We start from the raw sequence: 23,451 nt of genomic DNA, 5'->3' as shown, positions 1-23,451 counted from the left end.
ACATAGTGGTTCTCAGCCTGAGGGTCACGACCCCTCTGGACCCTTTCACAGGGGTCACCTAAGACCATCAGAAAACTCAGAACAGTAGCTAAATTTCAGTTATGAGGTAGCAACGCAAATGATTTTATGGTTGAGGTCAGCACAGCATGAGGAACTGTATTAAAGGGTAACGGCATTAAGAAGGCTGAGGACCACTGACTAAAGATGAATGTAGAAAGCTGAGCTGACCTGGCTGCTCTTGCCCACCCAGTTACTGTTCCATTACACAAAGGAAAGCCTTGCTCCTCACATAAACCAAGGAAATAAGAACATTAACAAAAACATATTCATCGCATTTCTTTTAGAAAAACCAAGACAAGTGATAATTAAATAAAAATGACGCACTGGGAAGGACTGAAATAAGAAATGAACAGAAGAGTACAATACTAAGTACTTGAGTTCTGTCTTACAGATTAGTCATTCGAAGGGTCCCTCATCAAAATAATGAGGCCACTGCAATTTACTAATGATACTTTTTGTGGCGCACCTTAGAGGTATTAGCATATGAGGGTTTTTAGTCATTAATTGGCGCGTGTTTGACATTTAAATGTAATAATGTAGTTCTGAATGTAATCTTTGGTGGCTGAAAGGCAGCCCCTTCTTACAAGGTCAGGAGTGGGGTGGGGTGGGCAGGTGTATTGTCTGGTTCTCTGGATTTGCCTTCCTTACTATTAGTGCACCTACTCCCAGCTCTGTATCCAAGCCTCGGTTTCACTGTGTGCTTCACCAAGTGAAGACCCAGCACGGCTTCAGACTTTCCCCGTTTCCATGTAGCTGTATCTGAGTTTGATTCGCGTCTCGGGACTGTGACTGAGGCCATTAGACCAGAGGGGAAGGGAGGCCCGAGACAGGATAGCAGTGATCTTGCTCTGATCGCAGCAGCCTCCTTCTTCTCCACAGTCACTGTGGTCCCACAGGTTTGGGGGTGGAAGGACTCGAGCATCAATAGTTTATGATAGCTCAACATAAGATTAGTTCTAAAGGCCTGCTGATTGAAACATACTTCAGAAGAACCGAATTTGTCACTTAAGTCTCTAGACCTTCTGATCCTTGTAAAGTCGCTGATTCTCAACATCAGTGGCAGGCTGACTACACTCTGAGTTACAGTAAGAAGCAAGCGCGTGTTAGCAAAGATTCAGGTTCATCTCATTCCTCTCTCACAGTGTTTTAACTGAGCACAAATCCCTTCACCAAGAGCCGGGTGATACATTTTAGGGATATTGCTTCCTGAATTTACATTACAAAACATTTTCCTTTTTCATTTACTCATTCTCATAAAACTTTGTTCTGTGAGTACCATTGTACTTTTTTAAAATGGAGGCCCAGAAAACAGATGGGGCAAAGGACTCAGCCCTAGCCTGTTTCATTTCCTTCTTAGGCTTTCTGGTACACCTTAACCCCTCCCACCTGGCAGAATCTCCTTCTTTATCCCAGACTGGCCTTGAACTCATTAGCCTAGGCTGGGCTCACACCACTGCCTCCAGCTACCTAAACGTTGCTTTAAGTCTTCCTTAGGGTTACTGCAACTTTGGGAGGAAGGGGTTTATTTGGCTTGCTTACCCTTCTGTATCACAGTACATCGTGAAGGAACTCAGGGCGGGCTCTTGAAGCAGGAACTATAGCAGAAACCATGGAGTGCTCCCAACTGGCATGTGCCCCATGAATTTCTCAGCCCGCTTTCTTAATCTGGGACCCACTGCGGGTGGTACTGCTGACCGTATGCTGGACCCTCCCACATCAATCATTACCCAGGAAAATGCCCCATCTGATGGAGATACTTTATCGTTTGAGATTTCTTTTTCCCAAATGACTCTAGCTCATGGCAAGTTGATGGAAACTGCTCAGGACACCATAAAAACACTCACATGTCGGGGAGGCAATCGGCTTTGCCTCCTTAGGAATTTTACCTTTCTCTGTCATGTAGTAAACCTTAACTACAAATGAAACCTTTGTATTTCAGGGAAAAAACTTTTGTCTTGACACCAGAACTTAGTCCTCGGAAACTGCAGGTCTTGCCTTTTGAAAAAGCCTCCGAATGCCATTACCACGGAATTGAGTAAGTGTTTATTTACACTTTGGTGTTTTGTTGTTAGAGCCTTTTTGATTTGAGGTGGAGTGTAAGTGAAATAAAATGGCATAATTGATAGAAACCCACATCTTTTTAGTTACTTGGTATTTTTATCAAAATTTCTGTGTCCCATACATTATTAATATGTATTTTCTCTGTGGGTCTCATTAATGTTCCCTGGTCACTAATTATACTGTAATTGCTTAGAAACTAGTAAGTGAGATGAGCTCTGGATTTAAAAATATTAATTATGTGTACATCATTATAACATTTCAGTTGCCTTTTTGCTTATTACTTGACCATTTAATGCTTGGGTAATGTAGTTTGATTGCATTCACCTCCCTTGCCCAACTTCTTATGTTTCTCGCTCCCTCTAATCCCTTCCCCTCAGCAAACTTCCTTCCCATGGCCCCTGCCCCACTCTTCCCTTTCTGTGTGTTTTCTTACCACTAAGTTTAATTAGTGTTGCTTACAGAAACATTTGTAGCTGCTATTTGAGCACCTTACCAAGGGCTACACCAGTGAAGAAAATGACCCTGCACCCCCAGCTACCATTACTTGCCAGTGGCTCCTCAGGGAGGGTGGGACCTCTCCTGAATCCATGATGGGATGTTGCTAGGTCTGATCTTATGCAACTCTCATGCCAGGGGCCACAGCTTTGTGGCTTGATAAATCAGATGGCCATGTTGTGTCTATAAGACCCAGTTCACAGCTCTTATATTCTTCCTGCCTCCATTTCCATGATGTTCTCGGTGTGCAATCGAGGTGCACTTTGGGGCTGAGCACTCAGCAGTTGGTTTCTCTCAGCACTTGACCATTTATATTCTGTATTAAACACTGCCTACAATAGACAGAGGCTTCTCTGAGCAGGGCTGGCAGCAGCACAGATATTTAGCAAAACCACAGTGGTGGGTTCCTTCTGGTATCTATGAGCTCTGCAGCCATTAATTTTTTTCTTTTAATTTACTCTTTGATGATTTCATGCACGCATACAATGTATCTTCATAACATCTACATTTTACTTCCCGGATCTGAAGCTCCCTAACCAGGGGTTCATAGGGAGGTACCCTATAATCTGGCTCTGGAATTTTCATTAATAACCTTGTCTTCTGGAAGCAGCAGCATCCACCCATGCAGGGTACTTCCCATTCAAAATCTTTTAAAATTAATTGTTTTACATGTTTTACGAAGCCGTGGGTTTTTATATAGTTACAGCCATCCTAGTTTGGTTAGCAGCACCCCTACCTCCTTCACTCCTCCGTGCCTTCTCCCCCATCCCTACTTATACCTTGCCACGCCCGAGATCACGCCCAACTTTCATGTCATGGTCTTTTCTTTGTGGGCACTACCTCCAGTCCTGCTCTTTCAGAAACACATTCTTGGTTTTATTTGGCTTCAGTTTTTGTGTTTACTTCTAGAGAACACCTTCTGGCAGTATTGTTTTTGAGCTTCCCTACAAAACTGACTCTCTGATATGAAAAATGAGGATTTAGCTCCCCTTTTCTCGTTGGTTTTTTGGCTATTTCTTTATTTGCATTTTATTTATTTATTTACTTTGTGTGTGTGTGTGTTTATGCACATGCGTGTGCGTGCAGTTGTGTGGCTATGGATGCATATGTAGAGGCCCGAGGATATAAAATCTCTTCCTCTATTGCCCTCTGCCTTATTCCCTTCAGGGTCTCTAACTGAACCAAGAGTCAATGATTTTCATGTAAGCTGATGGCCATTCCCATGTCCGAGCAATCTTGTTTTTTTTTGTTTGTTTGTTTGTTTGTTTTCATTCCACCTGGAGTTGGGGTTACAGGCATACACTGCCTATGGTAGTTTGAATGTGGCTGGCTTTCATATTCTCATAGAGAGTTGTTGAAATATGAGCGCCGGGGCTGCGTCCCCAACATCCCGGCCGCTTGGCTAGCTCATGCCCGAAATAACAACACACAAACTGTATTCATTTAACTGCTTGACCCATTTCTATCTAGCCTCTTCTAGGCTAATTCTCACATATTAATTTAGCCCATTTCTAATGATGTGTGTAAGCACCCCAAGGTGCACTTACCGGGAAGATTCTAGCCTCCTTCCATCATGGTGTCTCTGCTCCAGAGAGAAGAGCTGTTGAGTCTCCGGGAGCAGAGCAGAGTCTGACCTCACTTCCTCTTCCGCCCAGAATTCTATTCTGTTTTCTCCTCCTACCTATGCTTTAACCTATCAGGGCCAAGCAGTTTCTTTATTGTTCAGCCAATGAAATCAACAGATTGATATGACACTCCCACATCAGAGAGTGGCACTATTTGGAGGTGTGACTTTGTTGGAGTGGGTGTTGCCTTGTTAGAGAAAGTGTCTCACTGTTAGGGCAGGCTTTGAGGTTTCCTATGCCAGTGTCTCAGTCCACTTCCTGTTGTCTTCTGATCAAGATGTAGCCAGCACCATGTCCACCTGCATGCCACCATGTTCCTGGTCATGTTGATATGAACTGAACCTCCAAACTGTAAGCTACCACCTCAATTAAATGTTTTCCTTTGTAACAGTTGCCCTGGTCATAGTGTCTTGTCACAGCAATTGAAGCCCTAATTAAGATAATGCCATACTTAGCTTCTTACGTTGTGTGCTGGGAATCTGAACTCAGGTCCTTATGAATGCATAGCAAGTACTTTTGCCCACTGAATTATCTCCTATATAGGGCTGACTGACCTAGTTTACTAAACACACAAGGCTGATCCTGAACTCAGAGATCCACCTGCCTCTGCCTCTTACATGCTGGGTTTAAAAGTGTGTGCCACCACATCTGACTCCAGGTTTTTGAATCTATATTTAATCCTGTTCCTTACACTATGCCCATTGAGTTCTATCTCTCTCTTTCCATTTGATAGGTTTAGAGCCTTCTACTCTATTTTAACATTTTATTTAATATTCATTCATGCATATGCAATGATCCTAATCTATTAAAGAAACCCAAATAAGAGTTCTAGATATTTTGCATGTAATTCACATCTGAGAGTTGAAAGCGGTAAGCTCTATTTGTATTCTCACAACGTATCTCTGCTGAGGAAAAGCTGTGCTAGTAACATCTTCCTTGCTACATCGACAGAATATCCCAGGACACAGGTGGTTTGGGCTTCCTTGGCCTCATGAGCTCACGGAAACACTGCTTTGAATACACAGTCATAGTTTTGCCCGAGTAGCTGGCTGGAGTTTCTCTCGTATGAGAGCGTTGTAGATCATTGCCCCACAAGTGCCGTAATACAGTTGTGTTTATCTTGTGCTTCAGCTCCCTCTTGTCCCTGTTGTTTTAATTTAATATAGGAAAAAGATTAATGGTGCATCTGATTTTGTAAACAATGTTATTATTCCTGTTCATTTATTAGACTATTAAATGACTATTTGTGCATTAGTGCCCAAACCCTCATGGCCTTTTATTTACAGTATCATGAAGCACATTCATTACAGAGTAGTTTCCCTCTGTAATCTCCCTAGTCTATTGACAAATCGAGCTATGTTCTTTTTCTCTACTATAAATTTGTGCTTATTCAGATGGGAACATTGAGACAGAAGGAACCATTCTGTAAAAGAGGGCCTCCCTTAGTCAGAAACATGGGTTGGTTAGGTTGTTGTGTCCTCTTTCTTTAATTTTTTTCTTTTTTATTTACTCTTTGATAATTTCATGTGTGCCTACAGTGTATATTTATGCATATAATGTATCTTTATACTACCTACTTTTCACTTTCCCATTATGAAGCTTCCCTAACCAGTGGTTCATAGGGAGGTACCCTATACCTGACTCTGGGATTTTCATTAATAACCTTACACATGAGTTTATAGGGGGAGGACACATACTGGTGCTCAGGATAGATAATGGCACGGAAATAAGCTTCAGAGTAGTTTAAAACTGCAGAGAAACTTTTCTTCATTGTCTAGATGTATTTTTGTGTAAATCACAAAACAAAATAGCTTATGGGTATTTTTTTTTTTTTTTCTGTTAAGACCTGGCTTAGTTTGGGTTACTATTGCTCTGATGAAACACCACGACCAAAAGCAAGCTGGGGAGGAAATAGTTTGACTTATGCTTCCGTATTCATACTCCATCCCTGAAGGAAGTCAGGATAGGAACTAAAACAGGGCAGGCACCTGGAGACAGAAGCTGATGCTAGGACTTAGCGGGCTTGCTCCTCATGGCTTGTTCACCCTGGTTTCTTATAGAGGGCAGTCTGCCCAGGGGTGGCCCCACCCACAATGGTCTGGGCCCTCCTGCATCAGTCACTAATTAAGAAAATGCTCTATAGGCTTACCTACAGTTCCATCTCGTAGAGGGATTTAGCTTATGTCAAGTGGACATAAAACTAGCCAGCACAGGACCCATAAAATATTTAGCTGTTCTTTTGTAGAAAATATGAAACTATTAATCATTTTTCCAACCATAAATATTTCCCTAATGTCAGATATTGTATTCTGTGTCTCTCCATTTACCAAGTCGCCAAATCATAGTGTCTTAAAGGGCATTTTAATGGCAGTGCAGGGAGCATGTGCAATATCCATAATTCAGTTGAAGGGCATTGGGAGCGCCTGGGATTTTGAGACAGTTAAAAGTCCACATCTTAGAAATAGAACACTGTAGTACAAAAATATCCTTAGAGTCAAAGGATCTGTTTCTCCCCACGCAGTTCTATACACAAGTTAATCTGCTAACATGGTACTTCTTCTCCAGAGCCTTCACACAAACTCACAGTTCTTAACTCTCCTGTATGTTTTATTCCATGCCAGGATAGTGTCAGTAGTTTCAGGGTTCCTCCTGATCTCTTAAAAATAAGTTAGGCACAGACTAGAAAAACAATCAAGCCTGGAGATCTGTGATCTAGCCTAGCTCTCCCACCGGTCAGTCCTCTGAGATAAGAACTGTTTTCTCCTAGTTCAGGTAGTTTAACCCAGAGTTCCTCCAGTCTGCACCTCACTTTAGGATCACTTAAGCAGCTTTGTATTTCAACTATATATAGGATACGTAATACAGTGTTGCTATATGTGTGTGGTGTGTGTGTGTACGCGCGCATGTGTATACAGAGTGAAATGGTTACTACAGTCACATTAACGAAGCCATCATCCACACAGTCAGCTCTTTTTTCATGTGTAAGAAGCATTTAAAGTCTAATGTTAGCAAGTTTTCAGAATAGAACACATATTGTCATCCTCATTCTGTACCTTAGCTCTCTAGATTTATTCATCCCACAGAACTCTGCCATTTTGGACCCTTGGACTGACGGCACTGCCCCCTCTCCTAACCATGACCTCTATTCCACTGTCTATGTATTCTTTCGTTTAGAATCGCCTTTCAACCCTTTGTCAGAGAGTCAGTGACCGTGATAGTCTGGGTGTGTGTTTCAGCAGATTGTCAGATGCAACCATGCATTGACTAGAGTGTGATGACCTTATACCTTAACCTAAGAGACACTATACCGAGTGGTCACAGTTAGGCTCCGCAGTCACCCAGTGAGTGTAAATTCTGATTCTGTTACTTAGGCTACACGTGACTGGTGTCATGTAAGACTCACTCACTGTGGTAGAAAATAAATTTGATGACGCTGGGGGCAGCCTTGTACATTTGGTGGCTAATTGGCATGTTTCAGAATCTGACCCAATTCACCCCTCAAATAATCCTGATAGTGCCTCCTTCGGTAAGCACTACAAATCACATTTTGCTGCAGGCCAGGAAACAGCAGCTTAAAATAATTTAGCCAATCACATAGCTAATGGGTAAAGGAACCAGGTTTTAAATCCATATAAATCCATGGTCTATAGTTTTTGAAATCAAATATGTGTCCTGATTGAAAAATGACATTCTGAAATCCTCATCGGGCTGTCAGGCATCTGAGGAGTGATGTGTTCTGTGAGAGATGAATTGTGGTGTTAGGCACCACGTTAGAACTCTTCAGGGGGAGAGGGCAGGCGGCAGAGAAAGGTTTGAACGGTTTCTACTTTGTCAGTCTCCTGGGTGAGGCCGTTTGTGCTCCGTGATGCAGTTAGGAGAGGGGAGGAAGTGGAGAGCTTTGCAAGGTCATCGATGCTCTCCCTGTGTGTTTATCTGTTGTGCTCAGCACGGGAGATTGAGTCCAGAAGCTTTTGCACAGCTGATACGTCATTGATTCACCGGATTAGGTTTAACCAGAAGCCAGATATATAGGCTGTTTGAAAGAAGGTGTGCCCATCAGGTGAGGAGTGAATTGCAGAAAAAGAAAAAAAAAAAAACTTGAAAGTGTTCTGAGCTGTCAGGCGAGGCCGTGTTGAATTCCTTCATGCCTATAAATCTTTGTGTTGAAAATAAACTTGCCCTTTCCAGCAGGAGTCCGTTTCCCACTGCTACACTGGAGTCATGCGGAGAAGTTAGGGGTGGCTAGAGTTTTGAGAGGCATTAAAACCGCAGCCGTGCTAGTTTGGAAATGGTCCAAAGGATGAACTTAATCTGTTGCCCCAGAAGCCCAGTCCAGAGGACTCAGATGGCTTCACATTTGTGGACCTTTCTGTTGTGTAGCAGACTTGAAAAAAGATGAGCTGCAGAGCAAGTGGGCCATTCAGCCAAATTTCCAAAAATTCTCAGGAAACTAAGGACTTTTAAGTCACCGTCTTGCTGTTTTCTGTTAGAAAAGGGGGGGGGGGGTCCTATTGTTCTCCTGAATGTTTGACTCTAATGCTCTCTCCTCAATTTAGATACTGCTTGGATGACCAGAAAGCTTTAGAAAGAGATGGGGGATTTTCTGAACTGCAGTCTCGTCTTATTCGTTATGAGACCCAGACCACCTGCACCAGAGACAGTTTCCCGGTCCCCACTGTGCTGAGCCCTCTTCCGTCCCCTGCAATTCTGTCAGAGCCACGGAGTGTCCCCGACGGAGAAGCACTACAAAGCGAGCCCCGAACTGAAGTCTCTGGTTTGAAAAGGAGATCTAAAGATCCGAGCTGCCACTACCCCCAGAAAAGGTGACCTTCAAGTATGCAGAAGCTGCGTCTCCGGAGAAGTGATTTATTCTCTGGAGGGTCGCTGTTCTCATTTGCCTCTTTTTTTTTTTTTAATGCTTCCCTCTGCATAGGTTTTTAGATTCTTTCCTTTATACTAGGAAGTTCGTTTATTTGAGTGGTTAGCTGGTTTTGCTTGTAAGGTATAAAAAGAAATGACTTGGAAAAAAAAAAAACAACTGTTACTTTCTATGCCAGTGCACAGTCCATAAGCACAATGGGGCTATAAAGCTGAGAAGTCAGGACCAGTAGGGGAAGGAGGGCTCAGTGGCACTGTTGAAGGTGGAATTTCCTGACTCTCTCTCTCTGTGCCATCGCTGCCTCCTGCTGGCCTTGGCCCTCAAGCAAGGGGCTCCATGGGCCCCCATTTAAAAACCACTTGTTACATGTAAGTAAAGCATTAAGGCCTACATAGTTAGTATATTTTATGGAACTTTTTTTTTGCTAGCTAAATAGTTCAAATATATTAGAATTTTGATGTTGATTAAAAATAAATACTGAATTTATAGATCTTTAGACCATGTGTCAGATTTAGGCCCTTGAAATAAAATATACTGTAAGTTCTAGCTATATTCAAACCTTTAAAACTAACTATAAAATATGTAGAAATAAAGCTTTCAAGTCTTTTTGAACAGGTGAAAATATGAGAATACTATCTCCTGGTATGGAATAGCTGAATGATTTTTATGAGAACTTCGTTAGCTCGTGGCATTTTTTATGTCCGATTAAGTTGCAAAGCAAAACCGTTCAAAAGATTTATCCTCAGAGAGAAAAGTATTCTGTGGCCGAGAGGAGAGGAGGAATGGCTCCGCTGCCTGTTTTGGAAAAGGAAAACTTTTCCAAGTCATCGCAAAAGCAAATAGAAGTGTTTTAGAAAAACTGAAATATGAACCATTTTTTTTAAAAATTATACTTGTATTTTTTTCATTACCTATTTTGTGCAGATAGTTGCTGAGATATTATAACACGGAGCTTTGTGGTTTCTTAAAATTCCTTGATGAAAATATGAGTGCATAATGGGGTGTTAAGTGTGTAAATGGAAAGGTGTCCTCGGGTTGCTTCCCATGTTGGCTACAGAGCTGGTTCTCACTTGCCTTCTGTTTTAATTACAGCCCGAGCTATTTCTCTGTTACTCTGGTAAAGTACCCCGAGAAAGCAAAGTAAGGGAGGGAGGGCTTATCCCAAGCTCTCGGCTGAGGTCTACAGTCCTTCCTGGCAGGGGAAGTCACAGTGGTAAAAGCTTGAAGCAGTTGCGTGTATCACATCCACAACCGGAAGCAGAGAGCAGGGAGCGCACAGTGCTGCTCAGCCCCCTGATGCAGTCCAGCATCCCCAACATTTAGATGAGTCTGTCCACAGCAGTCAGTGCAGTCGTGATAACCTCCCGCAGGCGGGCTCAGAGGCCATCTCTCAGGCGAGTGGAGAGAGTGTCAGGTGGACGACACTATCACAGTGACTAATCGCAGAACTGAAGGAACAACAGCTTCATTGTTTGGTGTCAGTTATTTAGTGCAAACTAGCAAGAGATTTTCTCGACTTTGTCTTTGCATGGAAATATTTGTAACATTTCAAGCAAAAAGTAGACTCCATTGTTGATTCCTTTCATTTTTATTTTGTCCCTCCTTACAGACTTACAAAATCAGAAAGTTCTGATTGTCTGCTTTCTCAGACAAGTTGCAGTAGTAATCGTTACCATCACGTGGGGACATCCCGAAAGCCTCACGCAGAGCGGGCTGTGTCAGTGCTTCCAGCTCCTCGTCGCGAGGCTTCCAAAGTCACCGCAAAGACCGGTGCAGGACAGAAGAGCGCCTGCGCATCAAAACCACCAAAGCAAGTTAAGGAATCGCGCTCACAGAAACACACACGGGTAAAGACTTCCCGCTTTCCATATGTGAATTCTTAAAAGCATGCCTAGCTGAAGAATAAAACAATATCCAGAGTTTATAATAATCCAATGTAAGAAAGATGAAGAAGGTGGGAGCTCGGCCCTGGAGCACTTGCCTCGCATGTGTGAAGTCCTAAGTCCAGTTTCCAGTGCGGCCAGGAAGGACGGTAGATGATGAGAAAGCGAGGTGGGGTGTCAGTGACACACATCAGACAGAAACTGATTATCTGTTAGAAAAGCTGGCATGCCAGCGCATCCAAACGGGAACATTATAAAAGCTTCCTCTCTATTTTCTATGTTTGACATTTTTCTTATAAAGAAAATTTCCCTGCCATGTATACATTTCTCAGCTATGCATAACTGACATTTGGATTTCAGGTCACGGGTCGTGATGTCAGTCCTTTTCACCAGTTACTCTCGGCATTTCCTGCTGAACGTGAATCCTATGACAGGGATGACCGCGTAGATGTCACAGCATTTTTCTCAACCGTTTTCTCAAAACAGCCGTATTCCTCTTAAGTGCAGGCAGATGATGCACGGTTCATTTATGATCAGACCCTGTTGAAACAGTGGCAGCCGTTTTGAGCCATGTCAGCCGCGTGTTCCTTTCTGTTGCAGATGCTGAAGGAGGTGGTGAAGGACACGCTGAAGCAGCAGCGCATCACCGAGGCCCACGAGTGCTTCGCCGCCTGCAGCCAGAGGCTCTTCGAAATCTCCAAGTTCTACCTAAAGGTGCGGTGTCTTGTCTGCTCGTGGGGGCTTTAGTCCGCGTTGTGATGTTTCTGTCAGACGTAAGTGTGCAGGTAGCTCTTGTACTGTTACTGTATGCTTGCTGCCAGGATGCTTTGAAATGGACACAGAAAGACTGGAGTAAAACTGCTTTACATTTGATTTATTTGGTGTTAGCCTTTGTGTATAGAAAGCTGCTTCAACCAGAGGCCTTAGTGTTTTTCCTTAGACCTTTTACTAAGTTGGAGCTTAAGCATTATTGGTAATTATTTTATGATAAAGCTATATGAAGCTGAAAGGCAAGTATATTATTTTAGAAGCGACCCTTACTAGCCAGATGTAAAGAGTTTCCGGGGAGAGGGGTTTTTCAGGTGATAGTTTTACTTATTTTTCTGTTAAGTCATGTGGTTTTGTGTGTTTATTGTATGTGCATTCAGAGGCCAAAGATGGGCAGAGAGGCAAAGTCTCTTACTGAACTGGAGTCATGTCATTTTGGCTTTCATGGCTAGACAGTGAGCTCCCAGGATCCTCCTGTCTCTACCTTCTAATTCTGGAGTTAGAGAAATACCCATCCATGTTTGGCCTTTTACATCGGTGCTGAGGATTTGACCTCAGGTCCTTGTCCTTACTCACTTTTTACTGACTTTTCCACTCAGCTGTCTTCCAGCCGTTGGGTGTCGGATTTCTGGAACTTAGGTGCTGGTTTATCTTCTCAGCCTTAGATGTAACCAGCAAGGATAGGTAGATATTTGGTTAAGATTACAGAGTGACACATGTACTCAATTCCTTCATTTAAATCTTCTCAAGAAATGCAGTATTCCTAGAAAAATCAAGTGAAGAAAGAGGTAAGAAAAAAAACTGTAGAAAAATACCTTGTTGGATATTTTCAAAAGCACATGAAAGCATATGCCGAGTAAATGTAGCTCTAAGAAGCCTACCTGATTTCTGCTGGAAATACCAATGAGACTCACGCTGCTTCAGCCAGCAGGTTCTGAGATTCTCGGTGTCAGCAGATGCTGGAAACACTGGAAATGAGAGGAAGGTGGAGGAACTAAACAAACCCACAGAGTGAATGACCTTCTGCCACAGTGGTGAATATGGGTCTTTAAATGGTTCTGTGCCCACACCTCTGCGGCAGTAAAGTCTCCAGTGCAAAGAAAATATTGGGGTGCAGTGAGCAGCTAGCTGGACATCTCTTCCCTCCTGCCTTGTGAAGGTCAGGGCTCCTGTATTTTCAGTGTCTCTCTTAAATAGAGGAGGACGGCCAAGGACTAGCCAACTTCAACTTCTGTGGATAGCTTCTGACTCAAGTGAGGCAAAAGTGTAAACTAAAGAGAACTCTTAGAAAGTGGGGGAAGTTATAGAATCTCTAATTCTCCCAGAAGAAAACTGTGCCCATAAAGCCAGAACTACATGCTATCACCAAAAGACTCCTTTTGGTTAGAGGGGTGAGAAGTCAGTAGAAGGGCCCTCTAATAGATGGGCTGAACAGCTGGGCTGGGAATTTTATAAAAAGTAAGAGCCAAATGAGAAGAACTCTAGAGAGAAGGGAAAACTGGATGCTTGGCCGAGAGAGCTGTAGGTTTTCTTATATAGCTTTCATCATGTGGGGTAATGCTGCCTCTACCCTACTCCCTAGAACATTTATCATGAAGGCGTGTTGGATTTTTGTCAAAGATTTTTCTGCATCTTTTGTCTTTAAGTCCATTTATATTGAACCATCCTTATATCTCAGGGATAAAACCAGCTTTATCTCTGGTGGATAATATTTTTGATCTGTGTCTGTATTTGGGTTGCAGGTATTTTGCTGGATAGTTTTGAATCTATATTCATCAGGGATATTACCTGTAGTTTTCTTTGTTGTGTTCCCACCTGGTATAATTTTGCTGTCCAGCTGCCCATCTGCCCCAGGGCTCTGGGTTTTTTTTTTTTTTAAATAGGAATATTTTTATTACTGTTTTAATTTTCTCAATTGTCATAAATCTGTTTAGATTGTTGATCTCTTCTTAGTTTAATTTTGATGATGAAATCTCAGCAACATGACTGCCTTTACATGCTGTACATACGGGGGGGGGGGGCTCTCTCACTCACACACATAACAATTAAAGAAAAAGAAAAGAAAGCCATAAATTTAGAAGAGAGCTGAGGAGGGGTTACATGGAAGGGGGAAATGATGTAATTATATTATAATTGCAACAAATAATAATAATAATAATGTTCCCAGAACCGAGGAACTTGGGCTTCTTGCTGGAAAAGGCACTGCTTACCCAAGTCAGTGAGTGAAAGTGACAGCAAGCCATTGGAGTTTCACAACTTCTAAGCATCCAGAACATTTTCTGGGTTTTCCCAAGAGAAAGGGCAGTTGCATATTGAAAGGATCGAGAATGAAATGCTATTAAAGTTCTCCATGGTATCTTAGCACACTAGAACCAGTAAAAAGCATCATAAATTTACAAGAGAGTAGGGGAAGGAAGGGTTCCATGGCAGGCGTTGGAAGAAAGAATTTTTGAGTGAAGGTGACCTATCCAGTATTAATCCAGAGTGACCTGTCTGGTCTATAATCCAGAGTGGCCTATCTGATCTATAATCTAGAGTGACCTATCTGGTCTATAATCCAGAGTAATTTATCTGGTATTGATCCAGGGTGACCTATCTGGTCTAGTCCATTCAGATGTAAAGACTCAATAAAAGGCACTTCCAAACCTGTAAGAGGTTTAAAATATATCTTTTATGGAATCTGCTAGAAAACCAAGTTGAGCACATAAAAGCCTAAATTAAGTAAAACAAAAATTGACCTAGAATGAGGAAAGCAAGTCCCACATGGGCTGGCCTAGGAAGAAGCTGGACAGCTGTGGGGAGATCCATGGTAAAGAAAGAATAATAATGTCGAAAGTCAAACTCCACAGAAAACCGGTGAGAGATTGTCCACAGCAAGACAGTGTTTTAAGAAGCTTTGTTACACATTTAATCAATCCATTGTGAGGGAGGGGAAAATACCAGAGTTATGTATGTGAAACACTTGTCAGTGGGAGAAAATCCCCAATAACCAGGAAGTTTCACTCCAAGAAGTGCAGGAGGCTGAGTGCAAGAGACATAGCCATAGTACACGAATTGCCTGGTGACATCACAGCCTTTGTTTTGGTGTAATAACGCAAACACGAGCCAGTTATAGACCCCAATGTGATGCAGCTGTGCGGGGGAGGAATTGAAGGTGTTGTGCATAGGCCTAGATCTGCCCGTTAAACATCCATGCTGTTCGTAGTCATTCTGAAATTACTAGATCGTCAAGGACCAGCAATGCATGACAGCTGGAAACATGAAGGGACAGACAGGAGGAATTGCTACAGGAATTTAAAGTGGCTGCCTCGGTGAGATGGAATTTGCTTGCTAGAGGACTCTTTTATTTTTTTTCTCCTTTTTTTTTTTTTTTGTACAATTAGGGTTTTCTTTATAATTTTGTGTTTTAATTGGATATGTCCTTCCTCCAACCCCCCTTGCTGGGAATTGAACCCAAGACTTTGTACATGGTTCAAAAACACATTGAGCCAAATCTCCAGCCTTATCATGATATTTTAGAAAGTAAGACTATAGTTGTGTTTCTCTTCGCAGTGGAGTGAAATAGCTAAAAAGTGCGTGCTTATCTGAACAGATAGTAGAAACTACATGTTCACTCTCCAGATTCTAAAGCGTCAACAGCAGAAGGGTTAGGGTGAGCATGGGACGGCACTGTTAGAAACGCAGGATACAGGGCGTGTGTGTGCTTGTGTGTGTGCGTGCGTGCATGTGTGTCTGTGTATGTGCTTGTGTGTGTGTTTGCTTAGAGGGTTTCTATACTCTATATAGGGTGAGACTACCTTGTTACGTTGATTCTGGGAATACTTCCCTAATTACAGTGGCTCTTCTAAAATTATTTAGGGTGATCTCAAGTAATGTAATTAAACAAGGCTCCAAACGCTGTGTTTTATTAATGTCTAGGATCTTAAAACATCAAGGGGTCTCTTTGAAGAAATGAAGAAAACGGCCAACAGCAATGTAATGCAGGTAAATAAGTAATTTTCAAGAAGCCACGCTCAGTTAAATCGGTATTTTATCTTAGGGTTACATTTACAGTAAAAAACAGAGATGGTCTTTTCAACAGCATCCTTCTGAAATGTCCTTGATACCTAACAGTGGCTCAGGCAAAGTATGTAATAGCTTCATCAAAAAAGATTTTCTCCAAAAGATATTAAAGGAGAAAAATGAAAAAAATAATCAAAAGAGCTAGGGAAAAAAACATTTTGATTAACTGTTTTCAGTTGGTTTAACTCTTTTGAGTGACCCTTTCTAGATGTACTTTGAAATAAAGATAAGAAAGTAGGGTGAGTCGTCACCTGGTCCACTGAGGACAGTCACTGGGCTCAGCTCTGCATGTGGACATCAACATGCATTTATTTGGAAAATAAAATACCTTTAAATATAAAGGTTGAATGTTGCCTTTTAGCTTTACAATTTTCTGTGTTATCTTTGAAGATTTCTCTTTTTCAAAAAACAGAGTTGCAGTTTAATAAAGATATTTTACTATTGACTTACACCGGAGGGTAAGACAAAGAGGTGGTCAGGAAGGAAGGACACACCCAGAGCACATTTAGACGTTGTGTGGAATTGCCTGACCGTGGTTGTCTTACAGAGGGCGGTTCCACAGTCGCGTCTCTGTTTTCTTCTCCAGGTGATCGAATGGGTGTTGGAAAAGAGCAAGAGATAAGCTGTTGTTCTTCCGTTCCTATGAAGACTGCACCTATAAACTTGGAGAATAGATGGTACATGTGTAAAGAGGACCCTAGTGTCCTGTATTTATGTGGTTTTAGTGACGCTCTGTTAGAGTATTTGTAATCAATGCACTTCTTTTGCAGCTTCACAGTATTTTAATCTATATTTTTATATATTTTAAATGTTTTGACTCTTGGTTATTTAATTGTTCAATAAACAATAATATTTCTTTACTTACTGGGTTGTGTATCCTTATTATTAGGTCTATTAAGTTTCTGCCTGTCATAGTTTGAATGAGAATGTTCCCTTCTGGCTCTGGCATTGGAATGCTTAGTCCCTGGATAGTTGTGCTGTTTGGGGAGAGCCAGGAGGTGCAGCCTTGCTGGAGGAAGTGTGTCACTGTAGATGGGATTTCATACTTGACAGCCTTACACTGTTCCTAGTGTATCCTCTGCTTTCTGATTGCAGTTCAGACTGTGAGCTCTTAGCTTCTGTTCTGCCTGCCAACCCTGCTGCTGCCTGCTGCCTGCTGCCTCTGCTCCACCATCATGGACTCTGACCCTCTGGATCCATAAGCCCAGACAAATTCTTTCTTGTATAAGTTGTCTTGGTCCTTCTGTTTTATCATAATAAGAAGAAATTAACTAGGACACTACTTTTCCTATGTGTTCCAACAGCAAAGCTCAGTCTGTTCCAACTTAGAAACGTTCTACTAAGGCCACTATTTTCAGAAGTATTGTTTATCTGGGATCAAAAGCGGGAAAAAAAAAGACAATAATTGTAAAAATAAGGCTTATTCTTTAACGTAAATTTCCATGGTAGAAAGTTTGGGAGAGACACAGAGAGATGGCTTTGTGCTTAAGAGCACTGTGTGTTCTTCTAGAGCACCCAGGTTCAGTTCACAGCACCCATATGGTGGTTTACAGCCGTCTGTAACTCCAGTTCCAAGGGATCTGATGCCTCCTGGCTTCTACAGGCACCGTAGATGCGGTCCCTGATATACATGCAGATGAAACACATGCATATCAAATAAACCTAAAAATGTTGGTTTCTTTTTTTCCAGCTTCTCAGACCATGAAAAAATCACTCAGAAACTATGTTATTTAAATCACTGCTTGGCCAGTCACTTAAGCATGTTGCTTGCTAGCTCTTATATCTTTGGCTAACCCATTTCTATTAATCTGTGTCTCTCCACATGATTGTGGCTTACTGGCAAGATCCCAGTGTGTTTGCCTCTGGCGGCAGCTACATGGCTTCTCCCTGACTCCACCTACTCTTTCTCTGTATCTTTTCCAGCCTGGTAATATTCTGTTAAGCCATTGGCCAGAAGCAGCTTCTTTAGTCATTAACCAATAAAAGCAACACATAAACAGAAGGACTTCCCACACCATTTTCTAAATGCTAATATTTTCCAGTATGCATGTGTTATTGTTTTAAAATAGTTTGAAGTTTTCAATCAGAAAGCATATGATTATGTGTCAGTTTGTAGCCTGCTTTTCACCCAGCAGTACAGGCAGCTTCTTGTCTGTGGTTTTGTTTTCTGGGGTCCCAGTTGACTTTGATCTACTGTAGTCAAAGTTGAAAATGAAAGGCAGTACTTGAATTGTACATAGTGTGTTGTTCTATGTGCTGAAGTCGTGTGTCATCTTGCCGTCATCCTTCCCAAGACACCAGTCACTTTTGGGCAGCAGTCCTACACTGCATTCCACCCATCCATCTCTCATTTAGTAGCTCTCGTTTATCAGACTGGCTGCTGGTTACCAGTGCTGTGTCCGGTCAGCTGTGGTTTGCTTGCAAAGGCTACAGAGCCCCAAAGCAGTGTGATGCTCGTAGTCTGGCCATGTCAGAGAAGTCGGGGGCACTTTCTTTCAGTGGAAAGGTAAAAGGCATCTTAATGGGGCAGAAAAGACAAAAAGCTCTAAGGTTGCCACGGTCTGTGCTGGAAACAAACCTTCTGTATGTAAAGAAAAAGGGAGAGGTGCAGATTTTATGCTGAGAACAAATCTATATGTAAAAAAGAAAGAAATGCAGGTTTTGTTGTTGCATTTTGTAAAAGTTAGGATCAAAGTAATTGTGTGCTTAGCGAAGTTGGAAAAGTTATTAAGTTTGCACAGGAAAAGACCACACAGCATATGTAAGGATTGATACTATCCACTGGCCTCTTGGAAAACTGTGTCTGGCCTATTTTTCATATTTACTACATTTGCTATTGAATATAATACTATAGGACACTAACAGTGATGTAATCCAAGTGAGCCAGAGTTTAATCCTTCATTATTAAACTTAAAGTTTTTCTGTAATTAAAATTTTTAGAACTCTTCCCAGTATGTCACTGATGGTTATTACTGAATTGCATTTTCTAGGAAGTAAAATTTCTGGGCTTTAAGTGTTTGGTGCTCAGAAATCTTTAGCTCTTATAGAGTAAGTTGCCATTTTTTCCTTTGTAGTCTCTTCCACTTCTCGAAGTTTGCCTAATGTGTGTGTGCTCTGTTTGTTCATGTGAAACTAAGGCTTTCAAAAGGTGTCCTTGAAGCTACTGATTCAAAATTCTTCCCTTTTATATAAGTTTTTACAACATAGAATGTTGCAAGGAATGAGGGAATATTTTAATCTTTTTGATCAGCAAATTTGTCTTTTGAAATATTTTATAGCGATAGGCTTTTCTAGTGTACATGTATTAATCAGACTAATAGACGTTGATAATGTACAAGGGACTAGATAGCTTCCCAGAACAGTAGATTAACAGAGGCAATCTGGAAAGATTTATCTAGAAACAATAATAGTTATAGAAATGAAAACTCTTGTGGCCTGTTTCCTAATCTGAAAGCAGATAATAGTGCCAACTTCCCGGACATGTGATACTAATCAACATTTATTGTGGACTAATTATGTACCAGATATGCTTCTAGATGTTTCCATGTGTCCCACTGCTGACATGTGAGGTAGATATTCCCTCTTAGGGATTAGAAATAGAAGGACAGTAAGCTGAAGTACAGTGTCTCATAGCTCAGAAATTACAAAGCCAAAGGCAGCTTCAATTCTTTGAATCACAATTTATCCAACCTCTCAAGTTGACATACACAGCATTTTGTTTTCTTTCTTGGCTCCTGGTTTTCTATCATACTTAATAAGATTATATGAAGCCAACATATATAATGAATATATGCCAATAAGTAAATTTAAAATTAAATTAAAATTAAAAATAAGCTTATGTATTAATGGTAATATAAATATTTTAAATATACATTCAACTTTGAGTAAAAGCTGTAAGTTGATATGAGTTAATATTTCTTTTAAGTGAATATATGTAAAGTTTCAGGATTTTGAATAACTTTTGTAGTGCTATTTGAAATTTGGCAAGTATAAATTATGTCAATCTGACCAGTAAAAGACAAATACATAAACAATAGTGAGTTGAATTAATTACTTACTTAGAGTGCTTGATATAGGCAAGTATTTTTTTTTTTATCAACAACCACAAAGATGAAGGATTTACTACCTCAAGTCTTGCTGTGGTGATTGAGACATCTTGCTTAAAGGCACACCACACACCAAACTTTTCTTTGAAAAAGACTTCTTCAGAAACACAAATCTTGAACAAATGTATTCCTGTCCTTACAGAAACATGAGTGACCTCACACCATATGCAAATATTAGCAATCTGATTCATAGTCCTGTATTTAAAACCACAAAATACACAGAAGAAAATAAAACCCTTCACCTTTGGATAAAACAAGGCTTCCCTAGAAAAGACACAAAATGTGTAGACTTTAATACATTATAACTTTAAAACATTAATACTTTAAAACATTCTATTTCAGCTGTTGTCTTGAGAATATGATCAGGGAGAATTTGTGTACAATGCACAAGAAACTCTTAGGGCTTAATAATAAGATATAACCCAGTTTTTTAAATGTGCAAAAATTTTGAGACAAACATTTTGCAAGACATCAGAATGGAGATGAGCCATGTAAAGATGTTTAGCACCATTAATCAGATACAAATTAAAGCTGTAAACACCCACTAAGAGAGAGAAAATTTTCACACCAACAATTGAACCTTGTGACTGTCACAGTTGGGCATCTTCATGCTGTTGGTAGAAATGGAAAATCATTGACTACTTCCTGTGAAGCTAAGTTTATGGTAATCATAGAACCCAACAATTCTTTAAACCCAAGAAAAATTAAGATGTGAGTACAAGGAACTGAGTTAGGATACGCAGACCCATTTGGTTCTCAGTAATTCCGAATGGGAAGTATTGGTAAGCCAAACTTTGCGAAAAGTTTCTACAGTGAAATACTACTCCATAATGTAAAGGAATAGACTCCTGCAAAATGAATTATGCCAAGATATTAATCTGAAAAGAAAATGGCAAAACCATGAAATTAGGAAAATGGCCAAAATGATCACAGAAAACAAAGTAGTTTCCTGGTCCCAGATGTTGGAGTGATTGACTGGGAACAATGATGTAAGTGTTCTAGGTCCTGGCTGCGATGGTGACACCGGTCTGTACATTGACCAGACAAAGCTCAGCAAGCTGTTAGTCATGTGCCCTCTAATGGTGGACATGTGCGGCAATGGTCGCGTAAGATTCTGTCCTTGAGTGGCATTGTAATAATTGTGTGGATACACAGTGTTTGAGTAATGATTAAGTCACCCAGCGGAATCTATCTATCTCTTGTCTTACAGATGCTGTGTGGGCTTCAAGTATTGTGTAAGGATTTAGCTCAGGAAAGTCAGTCAGTCTGCCTTGATTTCCATTCTTAGCACCACTGCCTTTAGAAAATTTCTATCTCATATGCCCAGAAACCCCTGTTTCAATGCAGTTTATGTTTTCTATTGAGTTAGGTTGGGCCATATCAAGCTGCCAGTAAGGATCCAGCCAGTTCTCGCTCTCTTCGTTGGTGGTTTCGTTTCTGTAATGACATTTGTGAGGCTGGGTAGCTTTATTAAGAGAGGTCTGTTTGACTCAGTTCTGGAAGTTCAAGGGCACCAGCATCAGGACCTGGTAAGGACATGGTGCAGAATGGCAAATTAGGGGCGACAACATGTATGAGAAGAGCTTGAGCAACAACAGCTCCAGGCGTGGCCTTTCTACAACAGCTTTCTAGGGAGAAGTAACTCAGAGTCCCAGGAGAGCTTGGTAACACTTCTGCGGGCAGTGCCCCCACTGTCCTAAGGACTTTTAACCCAACTCCACCTTTTAAAGCTCACACCACATCAATACCATGAGGACCAAGCTTCCAACACGTGAACTCTTAAGGGATAAAGCACAAACACCTGCAAACCATAGCGCCCTCAAAACAGGGCCAGTTTCATGGAAATCCGTCAGTAGCTTTCCTGTGGCTGACTGTGTACCTGTAGTTTCTCCCCATCACCCTCAAGAAAAGCTCCCAAAGGTATCTGTTGCCACATGAGTTTCGGGGTTAGAGTGTGTGGTGGGATGTGGTGATGCTCAATGATTGTAGAGTACCTTCTCAGTAAAACCCATGATCAAAGAATCTACTGCCTTAAGTTTTCGGTTCCTGGCTGGGATTATTACCAAGCTCATCTCTGGCCTGCGTACTTCGGGGCCTGGCCTCTACTCCTAGCAAAGAGGTCCTCCTCCCGGGGGCTGCATCAGAAGGGCAGTTACCCATCAGTCCCCATCAGTCTCCGTCAGTCCTAGTTCCTTTTCTGCTGCTTTGTAATAGAGCAAACACCATGGCCAAGGCAATTCGTAGAAGAGTTAGTTTAGGCTTATGATTACAGAAGTTAAGTCTATCGTGGCAGGATGTGTTGTCAGCAGGAGGCAGACACGGCAGAAGGGGCCCAAAGTTGTGAGTTCAAATCTTCAAATTCAAGTACAAAGAAGAAAGAGTGGACAGGAAGTGCCACAAGCTTTTCAAAGTCGGTCCCTATAATGTGCCTCCTCCAGCAAGGTTACACCACATAACCCTCCCCAAAGAGCTCTACCAGCTGGGGACCAAATAGTTGAAGGCCCGAGAGTATGGGAGACATTCAAACCATCACATTATCCCTCCACAGTTTTACACATCCAAATTCTACTGAGCCGCTACGTGATTCTCATACTTTTTCTTCTTTTGTGAATGACCCAGAAAAAATATCTAAGAATAAAAAGTGCTTAACAATATTTCGAGTGAGCGAGAAAGCAGGCACAAAGGAAAGTTTGTGATTACCCGGGCAATGAGCAGGGAACTCGAGTGAACACTATTTGGTAGGAGAAAAACCTCATGAGACGAGAAACAAAGAGGCTGGAGTCTAGCCTCATGTCCCCTGGGGCTGTGCTCCAGGAGAGGAGCCCAGCTGGTCAGTTGTCCCACGTTTAGTAAGCTTTGCATCAGAATGACCTTGGCAGGTACATGGATGAAAAGAAACATAAGCAGAGCTTAGACTTCAGCAGCTAGGGACTCACTGGTCTCCCAGGGAGCAGGGCTAAAAGTTCCCACTCTTTAGAATGGGCAATTGAGGGCATTTCCAGCCTCTTACGTGGGAAGCGGAGAGCCAAAGGGCCCAAATAGGTCAGCTATGCTACATGGTGGTGGTGTGTTGACCAAAGCTGTTGCCTGAAGAGCCTGGAGGTTGTACTGGCTGTTTTCCTGTATTATTTTATATGCAGAGAGAATGGAAATTACTGTGTCCAGAGGAAAGAATGGAGAACACTCAATAGTGTCACAAAGCCTTGGCTCTTCCCATCAACATAGGTAGTTTTCACTTCCCCAACCCCTACCTCTAAGCTGGACATAGGGATCAACGACCCAGTGTGAGCTGGAACCTAGAATTTTTAGGATTTCATCACTTCCGTTCTGCTCTGCTGGAACCTTATCCTGAACAAAGGAAGGAGTTTCATATGGAGTAGAATCAAGGTGCCTGTCTGACAGCCTGCAGCAGCTGCAGACCTGTGTGTGCGGCAGGACTTCCCCACCCTGTGCGATGCTCCACCAAAGACAGCCACCTGAGTGAGCCCAGGCAACTGGCAACAGTAGGAGGG

The 23,451-nt window shown here is 41.8% G+C and overlaps 1 protein-coding gene across 2 annotated transcripts in view; it reads left to right on the top strand.

Moving 5' to 3' along the window:
* The window catches only part of Mtbp (MDM2 binding protein), a 60,014-nt gene extending 43,321 nt beyond the window's left edge, over nucleotides 1–16,693 (top strand). For both annotated transcript variants that reach the window (XM_050144971.1, XM_050144970.1), the window contains 6 exons: nucleotides 2,000–2,095; nucleotides 8,798–9,064; nucleotides 10,730–10,967; nucleotides 11,604–11,717; nucleotides 15,690–15,755; nucleotides 16,420–16,693. In XM_050144971.1, coding sequence (XP_050000928.1) covers nucleotides 2,000–2,095; nucleotides 8,798–9,064; nucleotides 10,730–10,967; nucleotides 11,604–11,717; nucleotides 15,690–15,755; nucleotides 16,420–16,455 — 817 coding nt within the window. In that variant the 3' untranslated portion in view covers nucleotides 16,456–16,693. The remainder of the gene's footprint in view (nucleotides 1–1,999; nucleotides 2,096–8,797; nucleotides 9,065–10,729; nucleotides 10,968–11,603; nucleotides 11,718–15,689; nucleotides 15,756–16,419) is intronic.
* The last annotated feature ends 6,758 nt before the right edge of the window (nucleotides 16,694–23,451 follow it).

This window comes from Alexandromys fortis, unplaced genomic scaffold, assembly GCF_014885135.2.
Source record: "Alexandromys fortis isolate MF-2015 unplaced genomic scaffold, M_Fortis_MF-2015_v1.1 scaffold_2_1_26212458, whole genome shotgun sequence".
Classification (NCBI taxonomy): Eukaryota; Metazoa; Chordata; class Mammalia; order Rodentia; family Cricetidae; genus Alexandromys; species Alexandromys fortis.
Note: the sequence above shows the minus strand (reverse complement) of the source record. Positions and strands in the feature narration are given on the sequence as shown.